The sequence below is a fragment of the Scyliorhinus canicula genome, unplaced genomic scaffold (genome assembly GCF_902713615.1).
Source record: "Scyliorhinus canicula unplaced genomic scaffold, sScyCan1.1, whole genome shotgun sequence".
Taxonomy (NCBI): Eukaryota; Metazoa; Chordata; class Chondrichthyes; order Carcharhiniformes; family Scyliorhinidae; genus Scyliorhinus; species Scyliorhinus canicula.
In genome coordinates, this window is record NW_024055870.1 from 475143 (window position 1) to 487415 (window position 12273).

General features: G+C 45.9%; 1 protein-coding gene and 1 long non-coding RNA gene across 2 annotated transcripts; both read right to left on the reverse strand.

Annotated features, from left to right (window-relative positions):
* Positions 1 to 3107: 3107 nt before the first annotated feature.
* Positions 3108 to 6967, reverse strand: LOC119961239. Its single transcript, XR_005459623.1, has 2 exons — positions 4187 to 6967; positions 3108 to 3815 (listed from the first exon to the last, which is right to left on the reverse strand). It is a non-coding gene; the product is annotated as an uncharacterized LOC119961239 (long non-coding RNA).
* A 2393-nt stretch (positions 6968 to 9360) lies between these two features.
* LOC119961238 (G-protein coupled receptor 84-like) lies at positions 9361 to 12012 on the reverse strand. The gene has a single exon (XM_038788684.1). The coding sequence runs from the start codon at positions 11556 to 11558 to the stop codon at positions 10428 to 10430; it is 1131 nt and encodes a 376-aa protein (XP_038644612.1). The 5' UTR covers positions 11559 to 12012; the 3' UTR covers positions 9361 to 10427.
* Between the last annotated feature and the right edge of the window lie 261 nt (positions 12013 to 12273).

Below are 12273 nucleotides of genomic sequence, written 5' to 3' on the forward strand. Positions count from 1 at the left end.
ATTATCCTTACTATCCTTCCTAAATAAAACAACAACATTGGCTATTCCCCAGTCCACCGCAACATGAACTGAAGACACGGAGGATTCAAAGATTTATGTCAAGGCCTTAGCAATTTCCTCTGTATCCTCCATCAGTATTCTGGGTTAGATCTCATCCGGCCCTGGCGATTTACCTACATTAACATTTTTCAACACGCCCATCACCTTGAAGCTTTTAGTATCTCAATGTGACCCAGGCTATCAATCGACTCAATATCAACAATTTCTACTCTTTGGTGAATACTAATGCAAAGTATTAATTTAGTACCACGAATGTTCACTGGCTGCACACATATATTCCCTTGCCGATCCATCAGTGGGCCAATCCTTTCCCTGGTTCCCCTGTTGCTTTTTATGAACGGGTAAAAAGGCTTAGGATTTTCCTGAACCCTATTTTCCAATGGCTTTTCGTGACCTCTTCTCGCCCTCCTGACTCTTTGCTTACGTTCCTTCCTACTATCCTTATATTCCACACAGTCTTCGTCTGTTCCCGGCCTTCTAGCCCTGACAAATACCTACTGCTTCTTTTTGAGGAGGCTGGCAATATCTCTCGTTATCCAAGATTTCCCAAATTTGCCATATTTGGCCTAGTCAGTTATTGTACAGAGCTGGAATCAAACTTAGATTACCGCAGTGTGAGATCAGAAAGAAAACACGTGGCACAAGCCTATTTGTAAAACAGATTAATGCAACCTCAAAACAAAATGCACTCATTTCTAATTATAAATGTGCTGAGCTTTTATTTATGCAACACACATTTTTCGGAAACAACAAAAATGCCAGACAGCGCCCACGGTGAGGCAGGTTCGAACGTACAATTAAGTTGATGCTGTAAAGTAACCAGTGAGCTAAAGCTGACGAAGCTTCAAGCATGGACACGTTGTATATCAAGGATAACCGTGTTCAAACAGGGCGTGTTGGGGAATATTAAAAGGAAACTCCAGCAGTTGGTGCACATCATCTCACCTCCAGACGTGAGAAAAATCTTAAAAGTTCGTGAATTACAGACGGAGGACATTCATTCCGTTTAATCTCAGCGGCTCTTTAGATTAGCAGATCATTAAATACCACTCGACCGACCTGCATGCATTTGATTGCTGTCGTATCTCGCATTGACGTTTGGAAGCCACTGTTCTATCTGCCTCCACCAATCTCACAGGCAGTGCAGACCAGATAATTGAACTGTATTGCAGAACATTGAAATAATTGTTGGAAAGATGTAACTTAAAAATATTACTCGCAGCTATATTCGTCTGCGAGCACTGTTGCAACTGGAACTGATAGCAAATGACAACATAGGGAGACGACAAGGCCACTCACTCCTGCCCCAACATCCAGTTTAATCAGAGCTGAGCTTCTGCCTAAATGTCATTTCCTGCTGTTCCTCAGATCATTTTAATCCCTCAAGGACCAGTGTCCATGAGAATGGCAGAGGCAGACATCCAAAATAAAATATCAAAATCACTTGGACATTGAGTTGTATTGCTCGAATCGGCAGCGTTATGGAGCTGGAAGCTAGGATAGGCTCACAGAGCCACAGAGGTTGACAGCATGGAAACAGGCCCTTCGGCCCAGCTTGTCCATGCCTCCCAATGTTTACCCCGAGTCTTGTCTCAATTGCAAACATTTGGCTAACATCACTCCATTACTTTTTTTCCGCATGGAACTCTCTGGACCCTTTTCTGTGTCTCCCGTCTTACCTTAAACATGTGCATGAATGTTGCAGCCTCCACTACCTTCGGGAATATATGTTGCCGATGTACCTTATCTCTGTCTAAATAATCTTGGATAAATTCACCCCTCTGCCACCCACATTCCAGTGGAATATGTCCAAGCCTAACAAACCCACCCTATATCTCAAACTATCAATTTCCGGTAGCATCCTGAAAAAAGGTTCTGCACTCTTTCTGTTTAATAACGTCATCTCTATAATAGTGAGACCCGAACTTTACGCATCATTCCGAGTGTAGCCTTATTATTGTCTTATAGAACTTGAACAAGACGCCCAAACTCCGATATTTAATGTTCTGACAACGTGTCTGTAGAACAGTAATGACGGGGACAGACACAGCAAATATCCACTTCAGTGCTGTGAAGTGCCAATTATTCATCATGTTTGCTATGGTTCCAAACGGCAAAAAGTCGCAAAATATGTCTGACTGAAAAGGAAATCCCGAAGAATATGCTTCTGAGGTTAAAGACAGCAACTGAAAGGTTTACCCGAAACCAAGAGGAACAAAACAGAACAAAGGAGAGTGTTAAATAGAGAAGGGGGGGAGAGAATTTTAAATCCAGGTTAGATTGCACACTACTCCGTTCCACCTTACTGTTACATCCACATTGATTCTGTGTTCCAGCATACATGTTGATCGATACAGGTTCCGATGAAGCCCAGGTTATAAGATGGACTCCACCGTTATAATGGAAATCAGTTTATCCCATGTCCCAGAAATGCAAAGCAGCAATGCTATACAAATATCACTTTTACGTGATTTGCGAGTTTATTGTCAGGGCAGCAGTTAATACCCATCCCGAATTGCCTTTCAGAAGGTATTGGTGAGCTGCCTAGTGGATCCGCCGCTGCCCGAGCTGTGGGTACACCCAGCGTGCTTTTAGGTATTTCTTGTCCTTCAAAATGATAGTGGTCGTAGGTCTGGGAGGTGCTGTCTGAGTTATTGCGGTGCATTTTGGGCTGGTTGTGGCGGAGGGATTGAATTCTTGTGACCGGAGGAGCAGTCAAACGTACTCCTTGTTCCTGGATCCTTTCGAACCCGCTGAGTGTTGTTGGACATCTGGGGAACAGCGTTTCACGTGGAAAATAATGGATTAACCAATTTGCCTGCGGAAAAAATCTTGTTCCGACATTTAAAAAAATATATAATAGATAATCGTTAATGCTCTTTTCCTCCATTTAGGTTGTGAGTAATTGCCAATGTGTGACAGGTCAGTTATTGCACAGAGCTGGAATCGAACTCGGGGTTCCGCAATGTGAGATCAGAAAGTAAACTATTGACATAAGCCTATTTTTAAAAAAAGAATAATACACCTTCTGAACACAATCCACATACTTCTTATTCTAAATGTGCTGCTGCTTTTATTTATGCAAGGCGAATATTTTGGAAAAAAATAAAAACGTCAGGCAGCGCACACGATGAGACAGGCTCGAACTTACAATTAAGTGGATGCTGCGAAGTAACCAGTGAGCTAAAGCTGACGCCGACATCAAGCCTGGACACATTGTATATACAGGATAACCGTGATCACACTCGCCGTTATGGGTAACACAGTTTGCCGTTGACTTCAGGAAGTGTAGTGGAGAACGTGCCCCTGGTCTACATCATTGTGACTGAAGTACAAATGGTCCACCGTAATCAAGGGCACCCAACTACAGCTCAGCTTTACCCACAAAATGTCATCACTGAAGCTATGTAATGAGACCAAATTCTTTCTTAAAGAGAAAGTAAAGTCCACGGCCCAATCGTGTTTCTGATTATCAATCAGATCATCATTAAAGTAAATTTCCTAAATGAACTTTTCCTCCATTTCAGTTGTGAATAATTGAAAAAAGTGTGTGAGAGAATCTGGTAAACTGGTGCGACGACAATAATCTCTCCCTCAAAGTCAACAAAAAAAGGAGATTCTCATCGACTTCAGGAAGCGTAGTGGGGAACATATCCCTGTCTACATCAATGGGAGTGAAGTACAAAGGTTCGAGAGCTTCAATCTTTTAGGTGTCCTTATCACCAACAACCTGTCCTGGTCCCTCAATGCCGACACTATAGTTAAGAAAACCAATGGCTGTTATTTCTCAGGAGACAAAGGACATTTGGCACATCAGCAATGACTCTCGCCAACTTTTACAGATGCACCATAGAATGCATTCTTTAAGCCTGGATCCTGGTCTCCCAAGACAGCAGGTCGTGAATATAGCCCAATCCATCAAGCAAACCGTCCTCCCATTCATTGACTATCTATAATTCCCGCTGACTCGGAAAGGCAGCCAGCATAATTAAGGACCACAGGCAGCACGAACATACACTCGTCCACCTTCTTCCGTCAGGAAAAGATACAGAAGTTTGAGGTCAAGTTCCATACGACTCAAGAACAGCTTCTTCCCTGCTACCGTCAGACGTTTCAATGGACCTACCTCGTATTATGCTGATATTTCCTCTTCACTCCAGCCATAACTGTGGCATTATATTCTGCAGTCTCGCCTTCCTTCCCTGTGTACGGTATGCGTTCTGTGAATCGCAGCAAGAAACATTTTTTTCTCTGAAGAATAATAATGTGAGACTAATAAATCAAATCCAATCAAATAGGTCAGTGATTGTGCAGAGCTGGAATCGAACTTGTGTTTCCGCAGTGAGAAACCAGAAAGTGAACATGTGGCACAGGCCGCATTAAAAAATAATTTCAGTGCAACCTTTAAAAAATACACCAACTTTTAATTTAAAAATCTGGGTCCTTTCCATTGGGGCAACACACTTGATTTGGAAATAGTGAAAACGCCAGACAGCGCACACGGTGAGACAGGTTCGAACTTGTAGTTAAGTTGATGCCGTGAAGTAACCAGTGAGCTAAAGCTGACGCTGGCATTAAGCAGGCACACAGTGCATATAAAGTATTACCGTAATCATACTCGCCGTCGTGGGTAACATTGAGGGGAAATTCCAGTGTGTTGGTGCATGTCATCGTTCCCATATCAGCGTCCTCGAACAGGCGCTGGAATGTGGCGACTAGGGACTTTTCAAGTAACTTCATTGAAGACTACCAGTGACAATAAGCGATTTTCCTTTGATCACATAGGCAGACGTGATCAGAAACTTCATTCCGTTTAACCACAGCGGCTCTATAAAATGGCAGATCATTCAATTCCACTTGACTTACCTTTCCACAGAGGCAGGCATTTGATTTCTCGATATTTCTCACATTAAAATTTGAAACCACTGTTGCATCTGTCACCGCCAATCTCACAGACAGTGCAGACCAGATATCTAAACTGTATCCAGGACATTGAAATTATGGTTGGAAAGATGCAACATAATAATCTTATCTCGCAGTTGTATTCATCAGTGAATACTGTTGCACCTGGAACTAATAGCAAATGGCAACACAGGAAGACGACACGGCCACTCACTCCTGCCCAACATTCAGTTTGTTCACAGCTGAGGTTCTGCCTCAGTGGCATTTCCCACCTTTTTCCTCAGATCCTTTCATTCCCTCAAGGACCATTGCCCATGAGAATGACAGAGGCAGACACGAAAGTAAAATATCAAAATCACTTGGACATTGAACTGGAGTGCTCAAATGTGCAGCGTTACAGAGCTGGAAGGTGGAAGGGTCACAGAGGCGTAGAGGTTGACAGCATGGAAACAGGCCCTTCGGCCCAACTTGTCCATTGCCTGCATCAAACAGAGTCTATTAGTCAAGTGTCCCACATTAAACACTATTAGAACAGCGTCATTAATTAAACAGAGACCGTTTAAACATTGCCCTACATTAAACAGACTATTTAAACAGTGCCCTACATTAAACTGACTATTTAAACAGTGCCCTCCATTAAACAGAGCCTATTTAAACAGTGCCCCACATTAAGCAGACAGTTTAAACAGTGTCCTGCATTAAACAGAGCCTGTTTAAACAGTGTACTACATTAAACAGAGCCGATTCAAACAGTGTACTACATTAAACATTCTATTTAAACAGTGTCCATTATTAAACCAGACCATTTAAACAGTGGCCTACATTAAACAGGGACTATTTAAACTGCCCTACATCAAACAGACTATGTAAACAGTGCCCCTCATTAGAGACTATTTAAACAGTGCCCTATATTAAACAGACTATTTAAACAGTGCCCGACATTAAACAGAGTCTACCCTACATTAAACAGAGTACTTAAACAGTGCCCTACTTTAAACAGACTATTTAAAGAGCGCCTACATTAAACAGAGACTTTTAAAACTGTTCTGAATTCAACGGAGACTATTTGCCCTTCTCTGCTTTCATCCTGAATCAGGTAATGGGATGGGGCATTCGGCATCGACAGGGTTCATTCATGAACGAGGGTCATCACGAGACTTTAGAAGTTGAATTGAAGTGTATAACGTGAACCCAGTGAGGGAATGTTCAGTAAATACATTTTGGGATATTCTGCTTGTTCTGAGTCACCGTCCTTCCTGCTCGTGGCAAAGTTCCTCTTTCTATCATCTGCACCATTTTTGAATTCAAAAGACGTTTTCCCCCAAAACGTGACACCTTAACTGTAATGATGCCGTCTAAAATACTGACCACGTTCACAATGTTTCTTTTTTCCAGGTTTCTGCTCACGTAAAGCCACTTTGTGATATCTGCGAGGTTGTTGCCTTTAACACTTGAACAACTGAAAACTCCTCCTGAAAAATTCAAGCAATGGTCACATCTGGCAGCTATTTTTAAAACTAATTCCTCAAGCAGTCATCTGGAGCTCTGCACTTTACTGAGATACGGATGTGTAGAATAGGCCGAAACTAACGGTTGACAAAATTGCAGTCATTGTGCAATTAACATATAGCAAAGATTTAATTGTCATAGTCAATGTTTCCACCTGCTCCATATTGAAGCACGGACACTTGCATTTACATTCTTTGTCTTGATCTGGCCACTCGGGGATCTGGAAAATGTTCAGAGCAGAGAAAGTCAACTGTTTCATAATTTTTGTTGCAGACATTTGAAGAGCTTTCCTACATTTTTCATAAGAAGATCATCATTTTCTTAGACATTCGGACAGGAGTAGGCCTTTCAGCTCCTCGAGCCTGGGCCTCCATTAGTTGCATACACCGCGTTTGGCGTTTGTGACAGTTGGAAAACTACTGTAACATTGTTCATATCTCACTATATAAACGGCACCCTTTTCTATTAGTCTGCTGGAACTGGTCGTGTCATTGATGTAAGGATCTGTATAGAGGGCCGAGACATAAATGCAGACAGTGAAGCAGCTGCTGTTTGTGGGCTGCATTTATCCTGCAAAGGAGACGGGATATTCAGCAATCCATGCGATAATGGTGAGCACGGGAGGCAGAAACGCTGTCCGTGTGGAGTTTTCACATTCTCCCCGTGTCGGCGTTGGTTTCGCCCCCATACAATAAACAGGTAAAGATTAGGTAAATTGACCAAGCTAAATTGCCCCCTTATTAGAAAAAATACTCAAAATGTATTTAAAAGGAACAGTGAGGGGGCAGCATGTGGTGCAGTGGTCAGCACTGGGACCGAGGCACTGTGGAAACGGGTTCGAGTCCCGGCCCTGGGTCAATGTCGGGGTGGAGTTTGCACATTCTCCACATATCTGCGTTGATTTCATACTCACACCCACAAACCACAAACTCATTCCTCACCCACAAACCAAAGATGTGCTGGTTAGCTGGACTGGCCAGGCTCAGTTGACCCTTAATTGGAAAAGAGAAAAATAATTAGCGGCTCTAATTGTTTTTGATAATTCAGTGAGCGATGGAGCTTGTGCGGAAGGGATATGTTTATCAGCAGCAGAAGGAGGGCTGAGTTAGAAAAGTCACTTCATATCGCTCTATTTTCTGTCACTACCTCTGTCCGTATCCCGCTCTCTATCTCGTTCCCGCTCTCTTGCGCTTTTTGTCTCTGTATGTCTACCTGCCACTCACTATCTTTCTCCCTCTCTCTTCCCGTTTCAGTCTCCCGCTCACTGCCTCTCTCTCTCTCTCATAGAATTTACAGTGCAGAAGGAGGCCATTCGGCCCATTGAGTCTGCACCGGCTCTTGGAAATAGGACCCTACCCAAGGACCAGACCTCCACCCTATCCCCATAACCCAGTAACCCAACCCAAAACTAAGTGCAATTTTGGACACTAAGGGCTATTTAGCATGGCCAATCCACCAAACCTGCACATCTTTCGACTGTGGGAGGAAACCGGAGCACCCGGAGGAAACCCACGCAGACATGGGGAGAACGTGCAGACTCTGCACAGACACTGAACCAGAGACTGGATTGAACCTGGAACCTCGGCGCCATAAGGCAGCAGTGCTAACCACTGCGCCACCGTGTAGCCTTTCCTCTTTCTTTGTCTCGAGCTGTCTCTCTCTCTCTCTCTCGGTCTCTCTCTCCCTCTGACTCGCGCAGTCTCTTTGCCTCTCCCCATCTCTCGCGGTCCTTTCTGCTGGTGTTTCTTTTCTCTCTCTGTTTCTCCGCTGTCTCTCTGCGTCTCTCTCTCTCACTTTCTATTTCTCTCCTTGTCTTTCTCACTCTATTCTCTCTTTGTGCCTCTCTGTCTCTATCGCTCCTTTTGTCTCTCCCTGACAAGCTGTCTATCTCTTTCTGCCTGCCTCTCTCTATCTCTTTCTCTGAGCGTCACTCTGTCTCACCCTCTACCTCTCTCTCTCGCTCGCTCTCTCTGTCTGTCTCTTTCTCTCTCGGTCTCTGTCTCCCCACCTGTCTCTATGTTTCTCTCTGAGTCTCTCTCTCAATCTCTTGTCTGTATCTTCCTGACTATCTCTCTTTGTTTCTCGCTCTCTATACCTTACAACTTCTCTGTCTGTCTGTATCTATCTCCCGCGTTCTCTCTCTCTTTCTCTCTGTCTCTCTGTCTCTCTCTCTCTATATATATATGCATATATTTAGACGGAGATCTAACAACTCACCGCTGATATTCCTCTCGCCATCTTGACTAAGTGCCGGGATCGCCTGCCTGTGCGGACCCCTGTCTCCGGCCTTAATGTATCATCCCAGCGGGGGATGTGATGTTTAAGAAACGTGAAGCGACCAGCTTGAAGGTGGAGACCGAGTTGGAGACGAGAAGCGGGAGGGTGGAGAGTCGAAACTGGGTGGGAGCCCGTCACACCTCGCGCGGAATATGTTGTGGATGACGCCTGGAGAAGGAAGCCGCAGGTTGACGGTGGTGAGGCCGGAGGCGGTGCAGAGCCTCCCCACTCGGCGCGGAGTCCAGCCTATGTGTCTATTACGGTCACTAACCGCCCAAGTAGTCGGTCGGAAACTGGGCCGAAACCGCCATGAGGCGGTGCGGAAAGATACCGTACTTCAGAACTGATCCAACACGGCGGCACAGTGGTTAGCATTGCTGCCTATGGCGCTGAGGGCATGGGTTCGAATCCCGGCACTGGGTCACTGTCCGTGTGGAGTTTGCACATTCTCCCCGTGTCTGCGTGGGTTTCATCCCCACAACCCAAAGATGTACAGTATAGGTAAATTGGCCACTCTAAATTACCCCTTAATTGGAAAAAAAATTGGGTGCTCTAAAATTTAGGAAAAAAAGGAGTGATCCAACAAAGAGACGATGATGTGGTAGATTACAACAAAAGTTTATTAATACAGCATGAAAATAACTTTAACATCGCAAAAGACAATATCTTACAAGTACCCCTTAATTAGTGCAGTGACACTATAGCCCATTAACAGTTACTGTTATTCCCAGAAAAAAAAACATCAGGAAATAAAAGCCCAATTCAGTTTTTGGAGAAAATGTATAGTCCATTCTACCCTTCGAGTCTTCTCCGATCTTCATTCTGATCTTGGCTGATCATCCAACTCAGTCACCAAGCAGGAAGCCAGGTGGCGCAGTGGGTTAGCACTGCTGCCTCATGGCACCGAGGTCCCACGTTCATCACGGCTCTGGGTCACTGTCAGTGTGGAGTTTACACATTCTCCCCGTGTTTGCGTGGGCTTCTCCCCCACAACCCAAAGATGTGCAGGGTAGGTGGATTGGCCACGCTAAATTGCCCCTTAATTGGAAAAACAATGAATCGGGCATTCCACGTTTAAATTAAAACTCAGTCACCTAGTCCCCACCCCCTCAGAATCCGTTGTTGCATCATGTGTGAAATCTAACCGCTTCTCGAAAATATACAATGTTTTGGTCTCATTTGCTTCCTGTGGTAGCGAATTCCACAGACCAACCGATATTTGAATGATGAAATTGCTCCTCATCTTTGCCCTAAACGGTCTACTCCGTATCCTCAAACCAAGACCCCCTGGTTATGGAAACTCCTAACATCGAGATTGTCCATCCTGCATCTACCCTGTCTGGTCCTGTTCTAAATTCGTAGGTTTCTATAAGACCCTCCAACATTCGACTTAACGCCGGATAATACTATCCTAACTGACTCCATCTCTCCTCCAATGTCACTCCCGCTATCTCAGGAATTGTTTGCTGCTGTCATCCAAGTGCAACACCGACCTTCACTTGAGGAGGCAAAAAATCTCCCAGTCGTGGCCACACCAAATCAAAGGAGGAGGGGGATGTATGGCTGCCACCTGTTGATGTGTAGCAGACTGGAGCAGACTGGGTGAAAGTCCTGATCCTGTTCCTATGCAACAGACTCGTGGATGGGAGGGAGGTGGGAAGGTGTGCTTAAAGTATTTCCTATTGCCTCCACGGGCGGGCGAGGAGGTTGGCTCCCTTGCGCAGGACCCCCCAGTAGGCGTCCTTGAACTGCCGGTTCATTATGGCGTAGAGGATTGGGTTGATGCAGCTATTCAGCCAGGTGAAATTGCCGGCCACCATGTGGACGAGAACGGGGGCCCGCTTCTTCCCGTCCACCACATGCAGGAAGCAGAAGGGGAAGTAGCAGGTCACGTAGACTAGGAACATGGCGAAGCACATGCGGGTCACCTTGCGAAACTCGCCGCTGCTGCTCCTCTTGGCCTGGCAGATGGAGGTCCCGGTTTCCCCGGCCTGGAGGGCCATTTCGTTGCCAGGGGCTGCGGTCTCAATGCTGGTGGCATCAGTCGACCTGGTGGGCGCATCCCCGGAGAGGGAGTTGGCGCTGGACACGTTGGCGATCCCGCTGTCCGCAGCGGAGACCCCTGCCCCCGTTGGCTTCCTCCCGCGACCATCGCCCTCCAGCCGGTACCCCTCCAGTGCCTGGGAAGCCGCCTTCACCTTACGATGGATGAGGAAGTAGAACATCCCAATGCAGCTTAGTCCAAGTCCAAACATGAATAACATGAGGATGGTGGTGTAAGGCCTCCCTCGCTCCCTGTGGAAGGTGCAGGTGCAGACAGGCGGGAGGAAGACATAGATATTCCAAAGGGGCCCGAAGAGAGTCAGGCCCAACAGCCACGGCAGGGCTACGAAGAAGGGCATCGTGCGGCAGGAGAAGACCCGGTCGAACCTGCGGGCGTCCGAGATGAGGACGTAGCGGCTCATGGCGATGAGAATCAAGCTGAAGATGGAGACAGCGTTGGCCACAAAGAGGATAAGGCCGAAGACACGGCACATGCCCTCACCCTGGCGCCAGGCGAAGTGGATGAAGGTGTCGGTCGTCACGGGCTGGAGGAAGGCGCAGTAGATGAGGTCGGCCACTGTCAGGTTGAGGATGAGCACGTTGAGGCGGGTGCGGATCCTCTTGTCCGTGGCAAAGGCCAGCACCGTCATGACGTTGCCCACGGTCCCCACGGCAGTCACCAGGATCCCCAATAGGGCACCAAAGTAGCGGTAGTTGACGACAGCCGGGTGGCAGGTCAGGTTGCTGAAGGACGAGTTGGGATCCATTGAGCACCCCTTATGGGAAAGACCACAATTGAAAATCACAATCCAAAATGCCAATTGAAGACCGCAATGGACGACCACAACCGAAGAGCAAAAATGCTTCTTAAAATAGGAGACCAGCTGTGATGGCGCCTCGACCCTGCGAGTACAGTGGTTGTGACTCCTTCTCTGCCTCTGCTCGGTACTTGCTCGGAGCCCCTTTATAGAGCTGCGAGAGAGGGTTCGCACAAACAGTTCCTCTGACGCCAAGTTTGTTCTCGAACTGCTTCCCTTTTCTGAACCTTCTTCTCCAAATCACCCAGAGAGGGAGAGAGACGTAATTTCCACGGCCCACAATTTGGCAATAGTGAAACCATTCCGCTAAATGCTCAGGGGGTTTACAGTCAGATCATAAACTCCGAGGTCAATGTGTATGCCATAGAGAACAACAGACCATGTGTATAATATATCGAATAACAGCCCCTGTGTATATTGTTGAGCATAACAGTCCTTGTGTACATTCTAGAAAATAACAGCCCATGTGGATATTATAGAATTTAACAGTCCCTGCCCTGTGTATATTATAGTGAATATAAGTCCCTATTTATATTACAGAGAAAAACAGTCTATGTATATTATAGAGAATAACAGCCCCTGTGTTTATTATAGAGAATAACAGCCCCTTTGTATATTATAGAGAATAACAGTCTCTGTGTATATCATGTAGAATAACATTCCC

Bases quoted from the DNA above. Each gene is read 5' to 3' on its own strand.
- LOC119961238 (XM_038788684.1), bottom strand. From the start codon at position 11,558: ATGGATCCCAACTCGTCCTTCAGCAACCTGACCTGCCACCCGGCTGTC.